The 24,712-nt window shown below is 53.5% G+C and overlaps 2 protein-coding genes across 3 annotated transcripts in view; both read right to left on the bottom strand.

The window, feature by feature from the left end:
- The window catches only part of SELENOI (selenoprotein I), a 28,223-nt gene extending 18,075 nt beyond the window's left edge, over window positions 1-10,148 (bottom strand). The window contains exon 1 of one of the 2 annotated variants that reach the window (XM_056486794.1): window positions 9,975-10,148. In XM_056486794.1, the coding sequence (XP_056342769.1) occupies window positions 9,975-10,022 (48 nt within the window). In that variant the 5' untranslated portion in view covers window positions 10,023-10,148. The remainder of the gene's footprint in view (window positions 1-9,974) is intronic. The other variant, XM_056486793.1, reaches the window with a different exon arrangement.
- Window positions 10,149-12,431: 2,283 nt separating this feature from the next.
- LOC130250763 (interferon-induced very large GTPase 1-like) lies at window positions 12,432-24,510 on the bottom strand. Its single transcript, XM_056486790.1, has 3 exons — window positions 24,447-24,510; window positions 23,020-23,204; window positions 12,432-19,496 (listed from the first exon to the last, which is right to left on the bottom strand). Exon 3 carries the CDS (start codon window positions 19,492-19,494, stop codon window positions 13,351-13,353), a length of 6,144 nt encoding a protein of 2,047 aa, XP_056342765.1. The 5' UTR covers window positions 19,495-19,496; window positions 23,020-23,204; window positions 24,447-24,510; the 3' UTR covers window positions 12,432-13,350.
- Between the last annotated feature and the right edge of the window lie 202 nt (window positions 24,511-24,712).

The raw sequence follows: 24,712 nt of genomic DNA, 5'->3' as shown, positions 1-24,712 counted from the left end.
GGAGAGCTGCACCCACCACATGAGCCCAGGGGTTTGGTTCCCATCAGGAAGCTGCAGGAAGGATGTGGATGTCCTGGCTGTGTGCCCCAGCTTCAGCGTGTCCCCTCCTCCTAGCTGGGTTTCACTGGGCTGGTTTTTGACATCCAGCAATGAATGCTGCTCCAAAACACAGCAAAAAGTCACAGAATCACTGAGGGTGGAAAAGTCCTCTCCAAATATTGAGTCCAACCATCCCCAGCACTGCCAAGGCCACCACTGTCCCATGTCCCTAAGTGCCACATCCACAGGGGGACTCCATGTGATGGGGACTCCACCACTGCCCTGGGCAGCTGTGCCAGGGCTGGACAGCCCTTTCCAGACAGGAATTGCTCCCAATATCAAACCTGAGCCTGCTCTGGCCCAGCCTGAGCCCATTTCCCCTTGTCCTGTCCCTGTTCCCTGGCAGCACAGCCCGAACCCCCCTGGCTGTCCCCTCCTGGCAGGGAGTTGTGCAGAGCCACAAGGTCCCCCTGAGGCTCCTTTTCTCCAGGCTGAGCCCCTTTCCCAGCTCCCTCAGCCTCTCCTGGGGCTCCAGCCCCTTCCCCAGCTCCGTTCCCTTCCCTGGACATGCTCCCACCCCTCCAGGGCTCTCTTGTTGGCAGGGGCCCAGCACTGAACACATGAAGGGTCCCAGCAAGGCCAGAGCCCCATTCCTCAATAAGGAAATGCCACACTGAGCAGAAGCCCCCCTCCTGCTCCCCAATCCCCACAGCACGTGCTAGCTCATAAGGAAAACCCCATTCCTGCCCTGCCAATACACTCTGATATTCACAGCCTTGGTTCTCAGACACCAGTTGGGAGATTCATGGAATCCCACATTGCTTTGGGTTGAATGGACCTCAAAGCTCGTCCAGTGCCACCCCCTGCCGTGGGCAGGGACATCTCCCACTGTCCCAGGTCACTCCAAGCCCTGTCCAACCTGGCCTGGAACAACCACAGCTTCTCTAAGCACCCTGTTCCAGGGCCTCCCCTGGCCCTGCAGTCTCTCTCTGCAGCAGAGCAGCTCCAGGTGGGACACTGAGCAGGCTGTGGCTCTGTCCCAGCACTGGAAACACCCCAGGGTGGGACAGAGCTGGGATTTTCCCCACCACCATGGTGCCAAGTCCTGACCCCATCCCACTGTTGTCTTGGTGCAGGGGAAGTCACTTCCCCAGGGAAACATCATGTGGAGCAACACTTGATGTTGATGGCAGGCTTTGGGAAGCAGCCTGCCAATTCCAGCTGCATCCAGGAGCTCTCTCTGTTTGGGAGTATCAAACATCCATGAATGTGGGTCATGAGCACAGGGTGATCAGCTGCACAGGGCTGGGAATGATGAACCTTCAGGGAAGCAGTCAGGAGAGGATCAGTCAGCAGTGAACCTCTGGAGGGGCAATCCAGAGGGAAGGATGAGAACACTCATTTGGGGGAGGATGACTGGGGGAAGGGGGGAGAAAAGGCAGAGTCAAAAATGCAGGAACAGGAAACTTGTTACAATAACTCTGGGACTGCCCGGAGAATTTCCTGTGTTGCCAGAGCTGATTTGGGCTTCAAAAACAGGAGGAAGGAATTATTCCCTTTGAGGGTGGGCAGGCTGTGGCTGCCCCTGGATCCCTGGCAGTGCCCAAGGCCAGGCTGGATGGAGCTTGGAGCACCCTGGGACAGGGGAAGGTGTCCCTGCCCCTGGCAGAGGGCTGGAATTAAAAGATCTTTAAGTTACTTCCCATCCAAACCAGTCTGGGATTCTGTGATAATGCACAAGTCAGTGGAAGAAAAGAGAACTTCTTACAATCTCTAGAAAAAGAAATTAAGCTGAACTTTTCCTTTCAAGGAAGCCACAAGCCCAAACACATCAGGAGATGGTTCCAGGTAAAGCAAGGCACTACAGGGAAGGAGGAGCAATGCTACCCCTAAATTTCAACAGAGCCTTTGTGAAGGACACAAATAAAACCTTTCTTTCCAAAGCACATTTCTGCCTCTCCACAAAGAAGAAATTCACAATTAACAGGAAAAATCCCACACTTGACATGCAGCAAGATGTGAAGCAGAGCGAGCCAGGTCACTGACACAAGCCCTTGTAATGTGGCCACTTTTGGAGCCAGCCATGGGAAGTGATCCTTGAATTTCCACAATGCCCTCCCAGTTCTCTTCCAAACCCTCTGTCCAGCCAAAGACTTGCTGCTCATTAGCAATGAGTAACTCTTCTGGTGGAATTCCCTGTAGCCAAGATTCAGCAGGCACCAATAAACATTGCAGCAAACTTTCAGTGCAATTAAAGAGCCCCAAGATGGGCTGACAAGCAGCCCACGCTCTGTTTAAGTGATAGCTCTGCACACCTTGCAACACTCAAGGCACGAGCTGGGACCCAGCCAAGGACAGAGGCTTTTTCAGCACATGAAAAAGCCACACAGCCAAAGGCACCAGCAGGCTTAGCACTGTCACCACTTCAACCACTCCTTCCCCTCCACAGGTCTGTGGCTGCTCATCATGGCACCTCTGTGCCCAAACGAACAGCTGGGATTGGGAATGCAGCTTCCTGCTGCTCCACTGTGCTCACATCCATGAGAAAGGCACCTGCTTTTAGCAGATGTCTCCAGCCACCAGCTGGGAACAGCAACCTCCTGCTCAGGTAGGCCTGAGGATGCAGGATGTGTGCAGCAGGCACAACAGGTTGGCACAGGGTGGGCACAGCAGGAGTTGTGTGCTTCACCTGCACCACAAGGGAAAAGCCCAGAGGGTTCCTGCTGTGGGACAGGACAAGGAATCCAGGAAGATGGACAGGACCTGGCTTTGTGTGCTGACACCTGAAACCCCCAGTCCTGGGCTGGTCCCCCAGTGTGGGCAGCAGGAAAGGGGGGACTGTGCCCCTGTGCCCAGGTGAGACCCCACCTGCAGAGCTGCCCAGCCCTGGGGATTCCAGCAGCACAAGGAGCTGGAGCTGCTGCAGAGAGCCCAGAGGAGCCCCAGAGCTGCTGCAGGGCTGGAGCCCCTCTGCTCTGGAGCCAGCCTGGCAGAGCTGGGGGTGCTCAGTGGAGAGGAGAAGGGTCCAGGGAGAGCTCAGAGCCCCTGGCAGGGCCTGAAGGGGCTGCAGGAGAGCTGGAGAGGGACTGGGGACAAGGATGGAGGGACAGGACACAGGGAATGGCTCCCACTGCCAGAGGGCAGGGCTGGATAGGATTTTGGGAAGGAATTGTTTTCCCTGAGAGGATGGGGCAGGCCCTGGCAGAGGGTGCCCAGAGCATTGTGGCTGTTCCATCCCTGGAAGTGCCCAGGGGAGGTGTGGCAGCCAATACAGCCACCAGCTGCCTGTCCCTGAGCCAATCATTGTCCCATACAAAAACCCACAGAGGTCTGAAGCTCCTCCTGGAAACTCTGCAGGACCCACTGGGGACTGAAGCTGCAGTAGGTCCTGACCACAATGAGCTTCATCACCACCACTGCATGGCTAAAACAAGCAAGTTTGGGAACCCCCTTCCAAAACATGGTTCAATACCTTTGACACCCTGTAGAGCAAAGGCCACTGCTCAGAAACCAGCAGCATTCCAGCAGCAATTTCAGGGTTGTTCTGGATGAAGAGATGTAAACACAGCCAGAGCAAGTCCTGGGAATGGCACCAGCTCATCACTCATCAAAACCTTCCAGCACGTCAGAAGTGTCTCTAGAAAGCTGCATAAATCCCTTCCTTCCCCTCATCCCATCGCTTAGCACAGGGGAAAAGCTCAGCCAAGGCTCATGAGCTGAGTTGCTCCCATTTAATCCATAAGCACTGCTGCTGTCTCCTCCAACCACGGCACTTTTCAGACCATGAGAGCTGCAAGGGACAAGCTGAGCTGGGCAGTGGTTCAAACCCCTGAATTTAACCACAGAAAAGGAGGAGAAAGAAGAAAAAAAAAATGCCTCTAACTTGGAAATCACAGAGTCTAGGAGGTGCTCAGCAGGTGCCAGGCAGCACCTTGGGAAGCTGCGTGTGTTTAAAGGCAGCCACACACCCGGCTGTCTCAGAGTAATTAAAAGAGCCCCTGAGGAAAGAGTTAAGTGATTCCAGAGCTGGGCTCAAAGGCTTCCCCTCCTTCTCACCCTTCCTGCTAAGGAGAAGCCGAGCTGGCAGGCTGGGGGGAGGCACTGGCCTATAATGAATCACTGTGGCCTTGAGCCTCATAGCCACAGCCCAGCAGCGAAACGCTTCCCTTGCTGCTTCCCTTGCTCCCAGTGTTGTTGTTCTGTAAGTGTGAGCTGCCATCAATGTTTCTGAACACCCTGCAGAGATCTCTTCAGGGCTCCTGTTTCCAGAGCAGCCTAGAGAATCCTGCTAGGAACAGCTTCCAGCCATCTGCTTCCCAGCATCTGCAGCCCTGCTCCCTGTGGCACTCCCAGTCTGGAGGCAATGGGATTTCTGGTTGAGGGCAGAGCACCCTCTTCTTCAGGGCACAGATGGAACCAGCAGCTGGGCTCCCACCTGGAACCAAGGTTCCCACCTGGAGTGTTGGAAGAGGGTGCAGAAAAGGGAAGACAGCATCCAAAAGGAAAATGCTCTCCCCACTAAATGGAAATCCCTGAAGCCTGATCCTTGGGTGCATTCAGTGCCCCAGGTCTCCAAGCTTTCCCTTTCCATCTAACACTGGAAATGAGGAATAGAGTTGTTTTCCTGTAACAAAACCCTTTAAGAACTTGAATAATCAAATGTGGGAAGGATTTTCTACAGATGGGGCCTGCCAATCACATGGATCAGAGGTCCATTTGCTGCTCCCCCAATCAGGATTCCCACCATTCAAATGGGTTCAGTACTTCACTTTTCCCTCCTCAGAGTGTCAGCTCTAACAAACAGCATTTCAGAGAGCACCTTTAGGTCCCTTAAGGCCACCACCAGCCCCTGCTCAGATACAAGGACACAGAATGGAAGTGTTTGAGGGTTTTTGGAGCAGCAGCAGCTTTGCTACAGAAGGTCCTTCCCAAGCCTCATTTGAGTTTCTTCCTGCTGAACTCACGCTGGTTCCCGAAGTTTCTGGGGTGAGCCACCAGCCTGGTCCACCTTTGGACTCAAACATGACACATGTCACCACCTTCCCTCTCCATTCCTCCTGTGCCTCAGGTAAGGAGTGGCATTCCCATCTCCTCCTTCACTGGCATTTGCCCCAAGATCCCTGAGGATAAGATTCCAGGTATGCCTGAGGCCCATGTGGCATCATGACAAAACCTTGTAATTGCAGAGAAAACCAGGGCAGCAAACAGTCACATACAGCCAGAGACTCATGAACAACACTTGTCACTCAAGCACCTTCCCTGCTTCTGTGGGACCTGGATCAAAGAGCCACACATAGATCACTGCCCCACGAATAGTGGGAATTAACACCAGTGGCTCCATCACACCAGAGACACCAGCAGAGGACAGGATCCCTCAGGGTAGAGCTGGACAACACAGAATCATGAGCAGTTTAGACAAGGCTGGGTGAGAAAAGGCTACAGAGAAGGCAGAGCACGTGACCGGAATAGGGAACAACAGGGACAAACCATCTGAGCTGGCTGCAACTGCCAAGGACATGTGAAGCTGCAGAGCTGTGCCCTGACTTAGAATCATCAAATCCCAGACTGGCTTGGGTGGGAAGGGACCTGAAAGTTCATCCAGTGCCACCCCTGCCATGGCAGGGACACCTCCCACTGTCCCAGGCTGCTTCCAGCCCCAGTGTCCAGCCTGGCCTTGGGCACTGCCAGGGATCCAGGGGATCCTGCCCACCTGCCCACCCTGCCAGGGAACAATCCTGCCCAGTATCCCATCCAACCCTGCCCTCTGGCAATGGAAAGCCATTCCCTGTGTCCTGTCCCTCCATTCCTTGTCCCCAGTCCCTCTCCAGCAGAGGAAGCAAAGCAGACAGCTCTGAACACTCCCAAGGGCCCCATTTCCCCCTCTCCCACACATTCACAAGAAGTAGATTGCCCAGAAGATGGCCACGAGGCCATCTGCAGACAGTTGTTAAGAAGCTGACCTCTGGCATCCAACTGCAAGCTTCCACTCAGAAATAGCAGTGCCTGAATAGAATTGCCTGGCTGCAGCTTTCTTGGCAGGGGACATCCCACACCTGACAGTAACAGAGCTCTGGGGTTTGGCAGAGGACATTCAACACCCAACCAGAGCAGGGTTCCTGGATTGCTTTTCCCTTGGGATGTGGACACACAAATCCTACTCCACAGTCTCCAAACAAGCACTGGAGTTTGGATATGGAGACCTCCAGCCTGCCAGGACCAGCCACCCCCTGCTCCAGGCTGACAAGTCACAAGTGCTGGAGCAGATACAGGTGGCATTTGTCCGGCCTCAGGGGGAGCCTCAGCCCCTGCCAGGCAGGGCTGGGACACATCAGCTGCAGAGCATGGATTTGGTCCCTCCCTGCCCAGGTTAGCTTAGCCTGGCTCCAGAGGGATATTTCCTACACATAAAGAATTCCCTGCTGCAGGAGTGTTAAAGGCACAGAATCTCAGGATCACTGAGGTTGGAAAAAACCTCCCACATCATGGAGTCCCAGCTGTGCCTGATCCTCACCTTGTCCCCAGCCCAGAGCCCTGAGTGCCACATCCTGCCCTTCCCTGGACACCTCCAGGGATGGGCACTCCAAACATCCCTGGCAGCCCCTGCCAAGGCCTGAGCTCCCTTTCCATGGAGAAATTGCTGCTGCTGTCCAACCTGAGCCTGCCCTGGCCCAGCCTGAGCCCATTTCCCCTTGTCCTGTCCCTGTTCCCTGGCAGCACAGCCCGACCCCCCCTGGCTGTCCCCTCCTGGCAGGGAGCTGTGCAGAGCCACAAGGTCCCCCTGAGGCTCCTTTTCTCCAGGCTGAGCCCCTTTCCCAGCTCCCTCAGCCTCTCCTGGGGCTCCAGCCCCTTCCCCAGCTCCGTTCCCTTCCCTGGACTCGCTGCAGCCCCTCCAGGGCTCTCCTGTCAGGAGGGGCCCAGAGCTGCCCCCAGCACTGGAGGTGTCCCAGCAGTGCCAGCAGAGGGGACAGGCACTGCCCTGGCCCTGCTGCCACCCCAGAGCACAGCCATTGGCCTCTTGCTCACCTGGGCTCATGTCCAGCTGCTGGCACCAGCACCCCCAGGAAATGTCTGGCACCATCAAACCCTGACACCCTCTCTGCCAGCACTGCACCTTGTGCTGCACACTCCCTCGGGCTCAGGAGCTCCTCAGCGTCCCTTCATGAGCAGCCTGAGCACCATTCCCTCTCTGTCCCTGCCAGTCTGGGACAGCAGGAGCACACTCCTGCCTCGCCCCCAGCCAACAGGAATGTGCACACTGCAAACTGAAACCATCTGGACTCCGGACTCCATGGCAGGAGTGACCCAGCCAGGCCTGGAAAAGGCTGTGTATCATTCTGCATGAAACTCCTCAGCTCCAGAGACACCAGCTCCTTTCCAAGAACAGGCCTCTTCCCTGGGACATGCTGCCTCCTCCACATCCCTCCAAATCCACTTGCTCTTCTCCAAATTGATGTGTGGCTGGAGAGCTTCTGCCAGGCACAGCTTAAAGGCTGAGGCACAGCCAGGCCCTGGCACAGGGTGCTTACAGAAGCTGAGCTGCCACATCCCTAGAAGAGTTCCAGTCCAGACTGGAGAGGGCTTGGAGAACCCTGGGATAGTGGAAGGTGTCCCTGCCCATGGCAGGGGGTGGCACTGGATGGGCTTTTAGGTCCCTCCCAACCCCATCTGTGATTCTGACAAGGCAACCCAGCTTTGGAAGCTGCAAAGGGCAGAGCACACCAAGCCTCAATGCTTAAATCAAGGCTGGAATATGTGACCCAGTATTGAGATTTGTGCTGGATCAGCCACTTTCTCAAGGCTAAAATTGCCAAGAACAAAGCTCCCCAAGGAAACAAGACATGGAGGAAGCACAGAAGGCAGCAGGGCAGAGACATGAGTGGAGCACAGATGGTGCTCCTGGAGTGAACCCACCCATTCCTGTCACAGTTTCTATTGACTCAGTGACACCACAGGCTCTGGGGCAAAGCTCCTCCTGTCCTCAGGACACAGCTCCATCAGAGCTCTGCTCCCACATTCCAGCCCTGTGCCCCTAAAGCAAGGCCAGGAGCACCCCACCACTGACCAACTGGGACAGGGAGCAGCTGATGCTCTTTGTGCTGCATGGGACTCTCCTCCTCACCCCAGGTGCCTTTCAGGGTTCTGCTCCCAGATTTACCTGCAGCAGCATTTCTGTCAGAGGCATCTTCAGGAAATTATCTGGGAGCAGTTTTGGTCCCTGCCACACGATCCAGAAGGGTTGGAGACCCCTTTGTGCCTGCACAGGTGCTGACAGGGACAGCAGCAGCCCCACCAATCCCTCCAGCACAACAGGAAAGAGGCTGAACATCCAACAGTCTCCCTCTTGGAGCAAAATAATTGTCTCTGTAGGAGCTTTGGGAGGCCTGGCTCACAGCTGAGTGCTTGGATTAACTTTCTCCAGCACCCACACAAACCCACGATTGTTTACTGCCTTTCTAAACATGTGGAAATTTTCCTGATGAATCCTCACACAGCCAGCCTTCCACAGGGAATCTCCTGCACCCTGACACATTGTTCCAGGTCACTCTCCCAAGTCCATTTCTCTCCACCTCACCAGGGTGCAAAAGGAGTGTGAGCAAGCCCCACAGACAGCTCCAGGAGGAGCTTTGCTCCCTGAAGGCGTCAGACTTGTCCTGATTGTCTCACACTCATAAGTGACACCCCACAAACCACCCAGGAAGGACGACTGGAATGTGGGCCCACAACAAGAGCAAAGCAAAGAAGGTGAGGTGAAGCCATTTTACTTCACTGCTGGTGTGGGATAAGAAGCAAATATGGAAAACACCCCCCTCTCCACATAAACACAGGACCCAGCATTCCCCAGTGTTAAGGATGTCACCTACTTTGGCCCAAAATCAGCCCCCGGGGATTTAAATTCCACAGCAGAGACATTTGGCACTTCCAGCACTTCCTTCCAAGGTGCCCAGGGCTTTGAACAAGACAAGGTTTGGCACAAGGAGATGGGAAGGACATGGGTCCCATGGGTGTGACTGCATGGAGCAGCCACAGGGCAGGAGGACAGCATTCCTGAGCTCCACAGGGGGAATTCCTGGGCCAGCCCTGCTCCCAGGTAACCCACAGCCCCCTCTGCAGTCCCTTCATGGGGAGGACAGCCCCAGATCTCCCTGGGTGTGGGGACAGGTCACCACTGCCTCCCTGGAGGGGAAGCTGCCAGTCACACCCTGATCATCCCAGCATGGGGGTCCATGTCACACACACAGTGCCCCCTTTACCACACTGGTCCTCGCTGCACCCACAGCCCCCCAAATCCCGGCTCTCACTCACTGCAATCCCTCTGCCACAAAACCCCGGCTCTCTCTGCAGCCCCCCAACCCACAGACCGCGGGTCTCACTGCAGCCATCCCCCTCAAAACCTGTGTTTCCTTGCAACCACCCCAAACCAGGTTCTTACAGCAGAGCACCCCCTACCCTGAAACCCCAATGTCTCACTGGAGCCTCACCCCAAACTCCAGGTTCCCCTGCAGCCCCCTGCCACCATCCCAGCTCTCACTGCAGCACCAAGCCCCGTCCCCAAACCCCCTGGGTGTCACTGCAAACCCACCAAACCCTGGGGCTCACTGCACCTCCCACCCCCTCCAAACCCGGGTTTCCAATCTCACTGCAGACCCTCACAGAACCCGGCCCGCCCTACAGCTTGCCGTCGCTCCCTTTAAATCTCGGGTTTCACCGCGGTCCCTCCCTACACCCCAAACCCCGGGACTCCCTCCACATCCCCTCTCCACACTCCGGCTCTCCCTACACCCCTCCGAAGATCCCACCCCGGCTCCCAGGCCCTGCTGGAGCCTCCCCTCCTCCACGCACCAACCTCCCCCAGCCGCCCCTCGCAGGCCCGGCCGCCCCTCAGCGCTCCCCTCACGGCGCCAGGCCCCGAGCGCGGCCCCCGTCAGCGCCGCTACCTTGTACTTGCTGAAGCCGGCGAGCTGCTCGGGGCTCACGTACTCCATGGTGCCGTTCCCGCTGTTCCCGGTGCCGCTATTCCCGCTGTTCCCGGTGTTCTCGGGGCCGTTCCCGCTGCTCCCGGCGCCGCCGCCGCCGCATCGGCCCACCCGGCGTGGCCGTGACGTCACCGCGCCCCGCCCCGCCCCGCCCCGCCGCGACGGCGCCGCCTGGCGGCCGGGAGGGCCGCACTCGTGAGGGGAGCAAGAAAAGCGGGAAAAAATGATCCCAAAAAACACTTCTTAGCCCTGCCCTGGCTCAGCGTGCAGCGATTCCCCGTGTCCTGGCACTCCAGCTCTGCTAAGAAGTCTCTCTCCGTCTCTCTTGGATCTCCTTTAGGTACCAGGAAGGGCTCAAAGGTTATCCCTGTACCATTCTCCTCTCCCTAAGTCCTCGTGGATTCCGTGTGGGAAGAGACCCTAACGCCCATCCAATTCCACACCCTGCCGTGGGCAGGGACTCTTTCCACTATCCCAATGTGCTCCAAGCCCCATCAAACCTGCCCTTGAACACTGCCAGGGATAGAGCAGCAACAGCAGCTCCCAGGCAGGCAGGGGGTCAGAGACTGGAAATGTCAATCAAATTCCTTGAATTTTTATCTTTAGCCACCAAAGTTCTGTGTAATTATGACCTCTTAGGAATATTAGCTCAATATTTCTCTTGTGTGCCAGCCAAGACTAAAGGAACTTTAGTTTAGCCCCTTACATTTCAATGTTGTGGGGTTTTACACAGGATCACCGCACCCCAGTCCCAACTGGTGCGGCCTGGCAGAGCTGCTGCATCAGGTGTCACTGGAAGGCACCACAGCCAAAAATTGAGGTTGGTGTTGGAAAAGTCCTTTAAGCTGTTTGTGCTCCTCCCCACAGCAGGGCCTGCAAGGAAGGAGGTGCCAGACGATCCCGCTGAAGGAGACTTTGGCCAAGGAGTCCTGGCAGAGACAAGGAAAGGTGCAGAGAACAGCCTGGCTGAACTGGAGAGGGAGCTGGGACAGCTGGAACAGGTGAGGGGAGCAGGTGAGAGACCCTGCAGCCTGCTGATACCCCAGCCCAGGCCTGAGGCCACTGCCCTTTGCTGCACTGGGTCCTTTCCACTGCACTCATTTGTGGCACTGGGTCCCCCCACTCACTCCAGTAGCTGCACTGGGACATTCCCCACTCAGCCAGGACGTGACACCATGGCCAGGGACAGCTCCACTGCCAGTCTGGCTGGGGGAGCAGGCCCAAATCCTCTCCCAGCCCAGGTGTCCCCAGTCCCTGGCACTCAGCCCTTGCAGCACACGCTCACATGGCCCAGCTCTGGCTTCTGTCACTGGCTCTGGCTCTGCTTGGCCAGGGCTGGGCTTGGCAGAGTTTGAGCCCATTCCCCGTTTTGTCCTGCAGGTTCCCAGTTGAGCAGCTCCAGATCACAGAACCTCACTGAGATCAACCTTCTCAGCTCTCCTTGTGTGTGACAAGCCAGGCTTGGTTCCCAGTGCTGCCTCCCGTTGCACCTGCCACTGCCACTGGTTTCCCTGGACGTTGTGGTTTGGGGCTTCCTGCCCTCTCTGATGTCCCTGCACACAGTGAAGCCACTCCTGGAGCAGAGACCCTGAATCTAGCGAAGCCTCTGCTGTCACACCCCCTCCCCCATGCCACTCCGTCCTTCCCCTGCCTGTCTGCAGCACAGAGCTCGAGTCAGCCCCAGCTGTGGCTCGGCACAGTCCAAATCAACTCGTTTATTAGCAGAGGTTGCAGGGGATGAAGCTGAAGCAGCCCTTCAGCAAGTTCTCCAGGAGGGTTGGCCCTGGCATTTCCAGCGGAGTTGCAGCACCTGCACAGCAAAAGCCCCTCACACCTCCCTGGGGCAGAGCCAGCTGGTGCCACCTTCTCCAGAGCACGGCTCTGGTGCCACCAGCCTGCCTGGACAGCACCAGCACTGCCCCGAGGGCTGCTGAGGAAGGTGCTGGCACACAGGTTTCTGCACATGGGGCATTCCAAAGGCTTTTGCTCATCAGCAAGGCCAAGAGCAGGAGCAGCTCCTGCAGGGGCTGAGGGCTGGAGGGAAGGGCAGCAGCCCCAGGCACCTGAGCAGGAGCGGCTGCCCTGGGCACAGACACAGCACCTTGGAGACAGGGAGTGAAAGCACTGCCTGAGCCCTGGGGCGGTCGTGTCACTGCTTTCCTGAGCCCTGAGACACAACAGCTCCTGCTGGGAGAACAGCCTCAGTTGATCCAGGAGGCTGCAATGAGGGAGGGAAGGATGACACCCAAAAGCCAGGCAGCCCAGCTTGCAGCCAGCATGGAGCTGGCCTCAGGTCATACAGCCCTTTCTCTGAGCAGGACACCTCTTTGCTGCAGGAAAACGGCCTCTGGGGCACTGTACCTTTTCAGGATTGTTATGGGTTTGTGTCTTCAAAAGAGCAGAGCAGTTGTTGGTTGCTGTAAAGTTGTTTATTACATAAAAAACGTGAAGCATTTCTGAAGCATTTTTTTCTAAACCTATTAGAATTTTGTTTCTATAATATGAAAGTTTAGGTATAATTTGCATATATGGCCTATCTGTTTCATCTGAGAAATATAAGCAATATTCTTCCTTTTTTTATATGTCTAAAACTGTGGTTTTGAGCTCTCACTGAAACTTGTATTTCATGCTTGTTTTTCTCCGTGAGCTCTCACTGAAGCTTATACTGAAGCTTCTGTTTTTTGTACCACATTCTAAGGCTTTTGCTATTTAAGGCACTTAAAGCATACTTTTACTTGCTTAAATCCAAGATTTGTACTTTTACTTCATATCTATGCAACTTAATAATATTTCTACTTACTTGAAACTAAAGCTTACACCTCTACATCATGTCTGTGTGGCTTAATATACTTTAATTTCTCTAAAAACTCTAAGTCAATTCCTACATACTGTTCTTGCTCTGAGGGACTCAGAGAGGCCTCAGTTTTCACAAACCAACAGTCCCTTCTTGTCTTGTGAGACTCCTTCTTGTCTCACAGAAGCTGAGCCAAGAGGTGCTTTCAGTGCTGCCTTTGCCTTTGTCCTTGGGTCTTGGGCTCAGGATTGCCCACGAGGCTGATCACCCCAAGGAGGGATTTGGTTTGGCTCTAGGTTAAAGCAAAGGGAAATGTTTATGGCAAGAAGGCAGGAGGATTCTGGCTTTCTCATGAAGCGAGGAGGTTGCTGAGTGACGGCTGCAGCATTGCGCCTTGTTTCACCAAACTTGGGAACAATTGGATACCATTGTCTTCATTGGGCTTGAGAGCATTGTCGTTGTAACTGCATTTTGTGGAGACCCTGGTACAAAGTTCTCCTAAACTGCAAAGCCACTGTGGTTCTTCCATCCCGTGGATGTGGCCTAACGCGTGTCCAGATCAGACAGTGCTTCCTGCTTGGTAATTCTCCGCCACGCCTCAGGGATTTCTCCTTTGCCCTGAAATTTCCCATTGCAGAAGGCTTCCAGCTCTGTCCTGAAACGACACACAAACCATTTCCAGTACGCCTGCATGGATGAATCAGGAAGAATCTTCCAAGTGGAAAAAGGAGGTCCTGCATCCCGGTATTTTCTGTAACGAATCCATGGGCCACCACCAACTCGGAATCTACCTCTACTAGCAACACGGCTGGAACAAATATCAATGACCAATTCGTGTGAATCATACCACCAAAAAAAAAAGAAACGTTTACACCATGTGAATCCCATCAGAGCTTCTGGGCGATGGAAGACCAGCTGATGGTCTCCATCATGGTTCTCTATGGTGTTTGTGCAGACAGCCCCACAAAAGGGACACTGCTCCCAGCACCCTGAAAAATGCTCTGCCAGGATGGTGTGAGGCTGCCTTGAAAATGACCTCATATCAGCATCAGACATGTCTTTCATGAGCCTGTCCCTCATGTCAATAAGAGCTTTTTCCATGGCATCGCTCAGGAACTCAATGTCTGTGACCTCCTGGTGCTCGATGCCCTTCAGCTCACTTCTGGGCAAGTTGATCACCTCTGCCAGATGCATGCAAAATTCATCCAGCCAAAGAGAGATTTTGTCTTCTCTGTCTTTTCTGTCTTTGACAATTTGGGTTGATAAAGTAACAGCTGACAGGATGTTTCCATAGAGAGATTCAAGGGAGGAATGTAAAAACATCCCCAGCCTCCTACTCCCATCTAAGCAATGACTCTTAACTTGTCTCTCAATGTAACTCTGAAAAAACTGTTTTGGAGATGTAAGGTACTGCCTGAAATACTCAAAATTTTCTTGTTCTGCCAGATATCTCAGGATGCAAACTTCCAGATTGGCTCTGTTGCCCCTGAAGTCTGGGACTTTGCTCTTCATATCCTCAGCAATGTCTTTAGCCGTCCTCTCAAACACTGCCTTGCGAAGAGTTGGTTCAATCTTATCACAAAGGAAAACAGCAAAAGCTGTAATTGAAGTGGCTCCTTGGCAGGAAATCTGGAAACATTGGAAGAAATCTTCTCTCTTGCTGCTCAGGTACAGAACTGGGTCATTTGCCTTTTGGAATGCTTCGTGCATGGCTTTAAACCTTTCTGCTGCCATTTTGCACAGATACAGAGACAAATCTATGCTGTACTCTCTGTTAAAAGTCCATTTTGCATTGCTGGGGACAGAATTCACACCTTTCTGTACTTCATTAAGTATTTCATGAATAAAATTTCGACTGTAATCCCGTTTCTCCTGTTCCTTCTTCTCAATGTTTGCCTCCACACGTGCTATGATGTCATCTGTGATGTGCTGAAAGTTCATCATATCAGCATTGGAAATGCTTCCTGAGAAAATGGCTAGTAATGCTTTCTTTGAGATGTATTTCCCCATGTCAAAAGAAAATCCTACGTCTTTGGGAAATGACCTGATCCGTGCATGAAAACCTGGCTCTTTAAAGTGCTCTAGGAGGACATCTTTGATTTCTGCATTGATATCCACCCATTCTGGAGGAGGAGCAGCACGAGACACTTCATCAATCCAACTGTTCCACACAAGAGTAAAGCTGTCATTCAATTCTCTCTCACTGAGGCTCTTCCCTTTCAGACTCACAGCCAGCTCCCTACTCCTTCTCAGAAGCTCATCTTCATATTCCACCTTCCTTGCATCTAGTTTCCTCTGCTCCTTCTGTAGCTCAATAAGATTCTCACATTTCCTTTTTGTTTCATGAAGAAGAGTATCTTTTAGTTCTTTCAGCTTCAGCTCTGTGCTTGATTTCCACTGGACCAGGGTCTCACGATCTTTGTCTTCCCTGAAATACTTTTCCACTTCTTTCTCAATGGCATCACTTGTCTCTTGCACCAGCCCTTCAAGGTGTTCTCTGGTGACATTCTGCAAGTCCCCATTCTGAATTCTGTTGGTCAGTCTCATCTCTACATCTAAGAAGTGACTCCGCAGTCTCCAGGTCCACCCACTGAAGACAGTTTCCAGTTTCCTGTAGGCAGCAATCTCCAGGGAATTCTTGAAGCTGAAAACAAAGTTTTCATTCAGCAAAGCATTCCAGAGGTCACCAATACGATCTTTCAGGCTTGAGAGCCTCAAAATGCTGCGCTGTGACTGCTCCTTGGCAGCCTGGAGGATTTTGCTCTTGAGTTGCTGAACGTTCTGGCTGTAGGTGGGGTTGGGTGGTGCCATTGGGGGGTTTCCTTCCCACAGGTGAGCAAAGTAGTGAATGTGGGTCTTCACATCAAAGCCAATGACATCACTGAAGGAGGAAATGTCACAGAATTCCTGCTGGGCAGCTAACACGGTCATTTGATCCAGCTTTTCCTGCAAACGCCTTTGTCCTTCCATGTTCTGCTCCTTGGCAGTTGCTTCTCCCACATTTTGGTGCACAAAGAGGCAGCTTGGGGAAAGATTGACTTTCTTCATCCTCAGGAAAGCCTGCACAGCGATCTGGAGAACATCTTGCATTTCTGATGGATTTTCTCCAAAGATATTGATCACAGTCAAGTTGCCGACACCAATGACAAAGGTGGCCAGCTCATTGTCATGGTTCAGGGACTGTTTGTTGGCCATCTCAATGGCACGAAGTCCCTCTGTGTCAATCACCAGCACAAAATCAAAGCCCAAGTCCTGCTGCAGCTCCTCGCCCAGTGGGATGAGCTGCATGAAGGCTCCGCGGGTGCATCTCCCCGCGCTGACGTTGAACTGCAGACCAAACATGGCATTCAGCAGGGTGGACTTGCCTGTGCTCTGGATGCCGAGCACGGAGAGCACAAACACTCGTTTGTCCCCCAGCCTCTCAATTAAGCTGTCAAAGATTGCTCCCACCCAGCGTAAGGGCAGGTAAGAAGCGTCCCCATCCATCAGCTCCACAGGATACCCCAAAACCATCAGCTCTGCTGCAATTTTCGGCAGTTTGGAAAAAGTGTCTTCCTTGGACTTCATGAATTCCAGAGCTTCATAAATCTGCCCTATTTCCCTCAGAAGGTGCTCCAGGCCAATGGATGAATCATTGATTTCATCAGAGATGGTATCCAGGCGACTCTGCAATGGATCATTCACCTTGGGGTTTTTCTTGTTTTTCTTTCCTGACTGGATTTCAGTCCATAAAATGTCATAGACTTTCCTCAGTTCTTCAAGGCGGCCACAGGACAACTCGTCCAAGAAGACCTTCACCCATTGCAGGAAATATTTCTTGTTTTCTGCTGGCTGGGCATGGAGAAAGCCAAGGAATGATTTCATCAGCGGGTTGAGAGAAAAAGCTTGGTCAAGTTGCTTCTTTCTTATTGCTTTCTTCTCATTTTCAATTTGGCTGCGATGATGCTCAATGCTCTTGTTCCCCTTCTCCTCCAGGCGAGTGAGTTCTTTGTCCTTTTTGCACCACTGGTACCACAGTTTTCCTTGAAGCGGCAGCAGCTGGGATTTGATCTCAGACAGCTTCTCTTTCTTCAGAAGGTCCACCAGCTCCTTTGCCTTTGCTTTGGCTGTCACACACGCGGGTTGATCTGCATCCACCACAAATCCGTGCTGGCGAGCTTTGTCCGCGCAGGCGTCCAGGCTGAAACATGGATTAGACCCTTCCAGGAGATCCCTGATAATTTTGGTCAGCTGGTCCATCAGTTCTGCTTCGTTTCTGTTCTTGATCCCTATTGATATGGTTTTGCTGGATTGTCCACTTGCAGTATTCTCTTTTTCTGTAAGAAGACAAATCAAAGGCCTTTGTGACTGCCACAGTCCCTGCAGAAGCATTTTTCCCCTGTTGTCCATGTTCTCCAACTCAGACACAAGAGCCACATTGACAGCAGATATGTCCTGCAGGAACTGCAGCTGTGCTCCGTGATCCCTGGCATCTCCATGCAGGTTACAGAAAGCCACGCAGCTCTCAAAGGTGTCATCAGGGCTTCCACGGGGGCAGTACCAGGCGATCTCCATCACCCCTTCCATCAGCAAACGCTCTCTGGTGCTGCCTCTGCAGTGGCGGTGGAAGAAAGTGTCGTGTTTGCGTTTGCTCAGCAGAGCGTTCAGGAGCTGAGACTTGGAAGAGGAGGCCGAGCTGCCGATGCGGATGAAGGACACGATGGGTGTCTGTGCCTGGAAGATGAGTTTGTTGTTGTAACTCTTTGTTTGGGCCTGCTGTCCTGACTTCTGTGTCTCTTTCCAGCTCTTTTGGATTTGGCTGAGGGCGTAGAGCGGGAACTCGATGTGTGAAGTGCAGGGGTTGGGCAGCAGCAGAGGCAGTGCCAGTTGGCAGAAGGCCAGCTTGGTTGCAAGGGTCTGTCTCAGGAAGTCATCAGCACAATGGAAAATGGCCATCTGCAGGTCCATGGGGTGCACATGGCCCTCCCTCCTTGCTCGTCCAGGGGCTGCTCCCCTCAGATTCTCAAGAAAGTTTTCAAAGGACTCAATTTTTTTTTCCTTTTGCTCTCCAGTTTCTGGCATGGGTGCAAGGCCTGGGTTGTTCTTCTCACAGCAAGTGAGGTACCTCACCTGGTAATCCACAGTTAACAGCTTTTGCAAGAAGTAGAATGGCAGTTCCTTGTCCTTGCTGGGCTGGCTGTTCTGCAGAGATGTCTTGTAGATGGTGCAGAAATCTCCCATCCCCATTTTTCTTGGATAGTGATTTTCAAGTCCAAGGCGCTTGAGCAACTGAAGGAATTCCTGGTTTGCAATGGCTTCATTTGCTTTGGATTGGCTGCTGTCTGGCTTGGATTGGAATGGAGCGGGTGCCTCAGGTGTTGCAAAAGTGTCTTTCAGGTCTGTGAGTATTTTCTGCATCTTCTGTTCATCACACTTGTCATCCAAGCACCCACTGATCAAGGAATTCAAGTCCTGTTCCAGCCTCTCCCAGTCTGTGTCTGCACTGTGCTTTTGGAGGAGATTCTTTATCCGTGGGGACCACAAGCCTTTCATGTGATCTTCCATGAAAACTAAACGCTCCCTCTTCTGCTCAGGGGACAACTTTTGACTTTCTGGTGTCACAGTCAAACCTATCAGAAGAAGGGAGGCCTCAGCTCTATCAGCATCCTGCTCCTTCAGGTTCACATACTCCTCATGTGCTTCTTGCATCTCCTTAGCCATGTACTGAATTTCTGGGTGTCCAAGGAGGTTCTGAAATGTGCTGCTTTCCACCTGGTACCCTGTGCTGGTCACAATCAAGAGCACCAACAGTTCCATGTCCTTCTCAGACCGTTCCTGGAGAGACTGGAGTAAGGAGTAAATGGCGAGGCTGCTTGTCAGGGTGGCTTCTGTCTTTGCTTCATGAACTGCAGAAGCAGAGCTTCCTCGTGCGTAAGTGACGGCATAGATGTGCTCCTTCATTTGCTGCAGTGTTTTGATGAGTTCTTCAAGCTCAGAGATTTTGGGAGATCTGGGAAGCGGCTGCTCAGTCTGGAGGATCCATTGCATAATGAAGGAAGCCTCAGGGAAGTCCTTGACAGAGTAGATATAAGGATCCAGGAGGCTTCTCAACATTACCCTGATACAGGTGGCGTTTTCTGAAAGTGACTCCTGGCACCTCCGCACGGTGTTCACCAGGAAGTCCTGCAGGGATTTGTCTGACAGGCACACGTTGATCCACACACTGTGGTTCCTGGTTCTTGCACTCAGATCATCTTTGAGCTCCATCAGCATGACCAGCTTCCTTTCATCCACCATCACCTCCCAGGCCTTCACAGTCTCCATGAAATCTCTGGCCTCTTGCACTGCAGTGCCCAGTTCCTCTCCGAAAATTGTGCTGCCTCTCTGATTCGTCAGCGCTTTGTACGCATCCCTGAGGGCTCCACTCATTGGGCCAATGGACTTCTGCACCGCTTTACAGGCTGTTTTGTCATCTGTTATGTTCAGGAGTTTCTGGAGTGCCTTTTTCTCCCAGGGGTGCCGTACCTCACACTCCAACTTGAGGTAGTCCTTATATTCCAGACGTTGCAGGGCTTCTCTGCACTTGATTCCCAGGATCTCTGACACTTTGGGCAGCCAGTATCCAGGATCCAGTCCTTCCTTCTGAAATGCCTCTGCCAGGAGCTGGGCCTTTGCATCCCCCTCTTGTGTGTCCTCTGGCAAAGCCATGGCTGTGGAGGAAGCAAAGAGACTTTCCCTAAGGTGTTGTCAGAGGCCCCGGCCTCCTGGCAGAGGCTCTGCAGCAGCTGCAACCCTGGGGTTGCTCCCACCCGGTCGCTGGAACCCGGCGTGGGCTGGCAGAAGAGCCAGGGTGTCCTTCCCTGCAGCCTGGATGTGCCTGCTGCTTTCCTGGGTGCAGGATCAACCCTAAAGCTGAGTGTGGATCCCAGAGACAACACAGACACACAGAGACACAAACACAAAAACAGACACACATGCACACACACACACACACACACACACACACACACACACACACACACATTCTCTCACTAAGCTACACAGCCTGCCCTGAACAAGGTGCTGCCTTCACCATCACCCACATCCTCCCAGCTGGACTCCTCAATCCACAAGTGCACACACCAGGGACTTTCCTGGCTCCCTGGAGCACTGGCACAGCCCCTCTGCCCACCCAACAGCCCTGACTGCATCCTGCACCCTCTGCCCAGCCCCATGGCTGCCCTGCTCTCTCTCTGGCCCAGCCTGCTGCTCCCAGCACCCAGGGGCAGTGCTGACACACTCCACTCCCCCCATGGCACCCCACACTCCCCAGACACACTCCCCCCACACCCAGCACGGCCACAGGGAATCTCTGACCTTTGCTCCTGCTCCAGCTGCAATTGCAGCCCCTCCCTCACCCCACTCACGCCTCTTCCCAGGAGCTGCTTCCTGGCACAGTCGGGGGGAAATCCACCTTGTTCCTGCCCACAGCTGTGCCTGGGGCATCCTGGTGGCCCTTCAGGGGAGACTGGAGCCTTTGGCAACTGACTCAGAGAGGTGCCCCCTGTGATCTGCTGCTCGTTTGCTGAGAGGGTCTTGTCAGCCCAGTGACCATTGGTGGCCATCTCAGCCACAGCCACCATGGAGGCACTGAGCTTAAAATCTCTGGTGACAGGAGGAAAATTGCCTGCAATCCTTCAACCCTGGCCTTGAGGGCAGCTGACTTCATGCTGCTCGGGGGTGAGCTACAGAGGGGCCCTGGAAAACGGCACTAGAAGGTGCTGGGGTCCAGCCTTGGGGATGGTTCTTATCCCATAGACAGGTTGGTTTTGGTTTTGGTTTGTGTCTAGATTGTCGCTGTTCTCCCGCTCCCCCAGACTCAGGAATATCACGATGGGTGAAGGATTTTTTTGGGTTTGGGGCCAGGGCCTGCTCTTGCCCCCAGCAGGGGTGACCAAGACAGGGACCATGCACAACAGTGTGTTTGACCTGAGATCCTCTTGCCCTATGGTTTTTTTCTTTTGTTCCCCTCCTGGTTTTTTCGGCTTCAGCACTGTAACCAGGGCTTGCAGCTTGCTTCTCTGCTCCTCTACTTGCATGGGAGGCCAGAGCCGGGAGCACCCGCCCAGCCCCACCAGGCCTGACCTCAGGTCCAGCCATTGCTGGTGAACCGTGCAAAGGATCAATCCCCCAGCCAGGCCCCACTCCTTTGGGGTGTTTTCCTACAGCCCAATTCACCATCCCAGGTCGGCAGTGGCACTGAGAGCGGTGCTCCCTGTGGGCTGTGCAGGGGAAGCCAGCTCTCCTCTCCCCTGTGCCAGAGCTGCCATTGCCAGCAAAGAGGGGCCACAGCGCCCCCTGCAGGCGTGGAGGAATCATCACACCCACCCTGCCCAGTCAGGAGCCACCAGCGCCCCTGCTGGCTGTGCCTGGAACTGCAACGAAGGGCAGCCACCTGACAGGTGAGGCAAGGCTGGGATGGTGTAGGAAATGGAAAGATAGAAACTTCCACAGACACTGAAGGGTTTCATTTGCTGACTGAGAAGAGACTTTGAGTGATGTAAAAATAAAAGTACATAGACATTAAGCAAAAAAAATTATAAACTTTGTTTTCTATAGTTGTAAGTGAGAATATGGCTTAGGTGAATAAGAAAGAGGGTTTTATAGTGCAGTAATGTAATTGTATAGGTTAAGCTATGTGTTTAGATGTTGGAAGTATATGTGTGTACGTGTAATAGTAGACCTTTGAATAAAAGTACCCGCAGTGCAGCAGAATTAAGTAAAGGTGATAGGTTAGAAAAACAAAATGAACTTCTTTGGAAGTTCATTGGATTAGAATGTTATCTAGTGCCTTGTAACAAAGAAACTTGTGGGTGCTTTGAACTATGGCCAAATTTTTGCCCCTCTAAAATCTCACGACTTTTGAGGCTGATGTGTATCTGAGTAATAAATCATTTTAAGCCTGATAGGAGTCCCATCCCTTCATTAAAGTGATGATAATAGGATGGGGTTTCTAGTTTTATTTGTTGCTTCTGCTATTGTTCTTTCTATGGGTATATACAGGTATCTATACTCCAGTAAATACCAGCTATTCCTTTTCCCATATATTTGCCTGAAATAATTTCAAAGTTATAATAATATGGAGAGAAGCTATAATATTCTCCATTCAAAGAAGGTGCTCAGATTCCTTGGCAGACACCTGTCAGTTAAACCAGTACAGGTCCATCACTGCTGGTCACTTTAGATAGAAAAACCCTTGAAGGACAAGGCAATCATGGGTCACAGCGACTATGGATGCCTTAAGATCACAGTTTTCTGTTTTGCTTGGGTATGCTTTCCGTTGTGCTTTAGGGTGATAAAGGCAAAATAGTCCAATACCAGCTATGGACTCAAGGACAGTTTCTTCAGACTCCAAGTCCTAAGTATAAACAATGTGAGAAGAGGAGGGCAGGCCAGCCAGGAGAAGAGGAGGAGGACACCTTACAGTTTGAGACTATTAATTGGATGGTGGACTCCTGTATGCAAATGGACTGAAGTCTATAAAAATGTGAAATCATGTGAGCAAGCCCTCTTTTACTTCCATCTTGGAGCCACTCGGGCAGGGCAGGGGCCACACTGTGCCACCGGTACTGCGAGAGTGTGGTCTTTGAAGGCCTTTCAATAAATACCCATTTTATTTCCCCTAACTCTTGGTGATGTCTGTTCCAGCTCCTAAAGGCAACACTATGGACTAAAGAGGGAAAGTTCCTGCTCGTCCTACCCTAAATTTCCTTTCACAACACATTAACTCACGGAGTTGATAAAAGACAGCCAGTGAATCAGAGCTTTTTGGATTTCAGTAAAGCTTTCAGACCTGCCTGTCCCAGGACCATGGTGGATCTCTTCCAACTTAGGCCATTCCATCATTCCATGATTCTCACCCTAACGGATCTGGTGCTTTCACTGGGAACTTGCCTTTAAACCCTTTGGATTTTTCGCCTTGTCACATAACCTTCAAAATTGTCCCAGTCTCACTTCACTTGGACAGGAGACATTTATTCCTTGCAAAAAAATCCTTCTGAGCATTCAGCCTCCATCCCACCAAGGCCACAAGACTCTTGCCAATACAGATATCAATCCCAGGGTCTTGGATTCAGCTAGACATCTAAGCGCTCCTTAGCCTTCCAGAGCCTCCACGGGAAGTTTTCCCTGGGGAATCCCTCCAGATTTGTGCAGTCTGACCAAGGGCTGTGTGCTCTGATTCCCCTCACCCACCTCACAGCAGATGCTCCTGTTCTCCCAGCCTTGGCTTCCAGCAGACACCAGCAGCCGAGGGCCCCAGCTCAGGGGACACAGCACAGCAGCAGTGGCAGGCCTGGGGCACACGGCAGGGTGTGGAGAAGAAGATGGGAACCACTCGAGAATTCAGGAGGAAGAGCACCACGGAGAGACCCAAAATCCTAAAGGAGAAGAGCAGCCAGTCAGGGGAAGGCAGCCCATGAGCACGGCAGATTCATTGCAGGGAGCACTGGAGGCCAACCCTTCTCCTCCACTGGGGACAGCAGGACAGGAACAGCCACTGGCTCGAGAGAAGGGCAGTTCAGCAGCAGAGGAAAGCTGGGCGTGCTGGCAGAGCACAGCAGGGACTTTGGGCACCAAGTGCCCTCGGTGGGCACATGTCCAGCTGCTCCCTGGACAGCAGAGCCCCAGTGTGGGACAGCTGCTCAGGAAGGGAACTGCTGGCTCAGGGTCACTGCTGGAGCTTGTCCACCTGAGCCTTTTGTCCCAGCCCTGTCCCCTCCCAAATTCTCTCCCACTGAAGCACTGCCAGCGCTGGTTCAGTCTCAGGAGCCAGAGGCTGCCCTGGACAACATTAACTCCAGCCCAGCCACACCTTGATCCTGCCCCCAGGCACCCTTGGCAGTTCCTGCACAGCTTCCCATTGCTGCAGGAACAGGGAAAAAGCCCGAGCGACTGTGTCAGTGCCCGAAGAGAGGCACTAAGCACATTCAGGGCATAACTCCGGATCCAATTCCTCCTTGGAAGCAAACGAGGGAAGCCGCAAGGCTGACAGCAGGACCTGCCATGGGAATGCCCGCACCCCCTTTCATGGGAAGAGCCCCCCGAGAGAGTTTTCCACAGCCCTGCCCCAGGGAAAGGGGCTCTGGGAACACTGACACCTTTGTGGGGCTGTCCCAGGGACCAGAGCGCTCTGGGTGGTGACGCTCAGACTGTGAGAGAGGAGAATCCCACCCTCCGTGCGTGGGGAGGAAAAGGAAGAAGTGACTCTGGGCTGGGGACAGAGCAGGATGTGCCGTGCGTGCCCCTCATCCCCACGGAGCTGCCCTGCTCCCGAAGGAGCGGCTCGGGGGCCAGGAGCCCCCCGGCATCAGTGCCACGGCTCCTGCCATGCGGGGAGCGCAGCCATCCGGCCCCAGCTCTGAGCCCGGCCCCCTCCCAGCTCAGCCCCCGCAGCGCACACGGCTCCCCCGAGCTGCCCCAAAGCGGCTCCAGCAAAGGCGGCTTCCTGCAGCCCCCGCTCGGAGCAGACACCGCCCGCCCGCTGCCCTCAGAGCCCTCTTCTCCTGCCCGCCCATCTCCGCAGCCGTGGCAAACACACGCAACAGGAGGCAGGAGAGCAACAAGATCCCGCTCGCTGCTGCTCCCGGCTCCCAGCCCACAGCTCATCCCCAGGGCCCGACCTTGTCCGTGCGTGTCCCGCAGCTCCTGCGATGCCACAAGTCCAGCACAGCCCCGGCTCTTTATGCAGCCCTGGCTCTCCGGTGGGTGCGGCTTCACCCATTCAGGGGCCCTGGGTTAATTCCGAGAAATCAGGCAATTTACTGGAACAGAATGTGGATGTGGAACCACTATTTTTGGAGTCAGGTGATTGAATTAGATCCAAATTCCACACCAGGTGTGATGCTGGCTGCTTACAGTCAAGACCTGTCTGTTGCAGACCTCTGAC

Source organism: Oenanthe melanoleuca, chromosome 3 (assembly GCF_029582105.1).
Source record: "Oenanthe melanoleuca isolate GR-GAL-2019-014 chromosome 3, OMel1.0, whole genome shotgun sequence".
Lineage (NCBI taxonomy): Eukaryota > Metazoa > Chordata > Aves > Passeriformes > Muscicapidae > Oenanthe > Oenanthe melanoleuca.
Note: the sequence above shows the minus strand (reverse complement) of the source record. Positions and strands in the feature narration are given on the sequence as shown.

Coding starts and splice junctions, on each gene's coding strand:
- LOC130250763 (XM_056486790.1), bottom strand. CDS start 19,494: ATGGCTTTGCCAGAGGACACACAAGAGGGGGATGCAAAGGCCCAGCTC.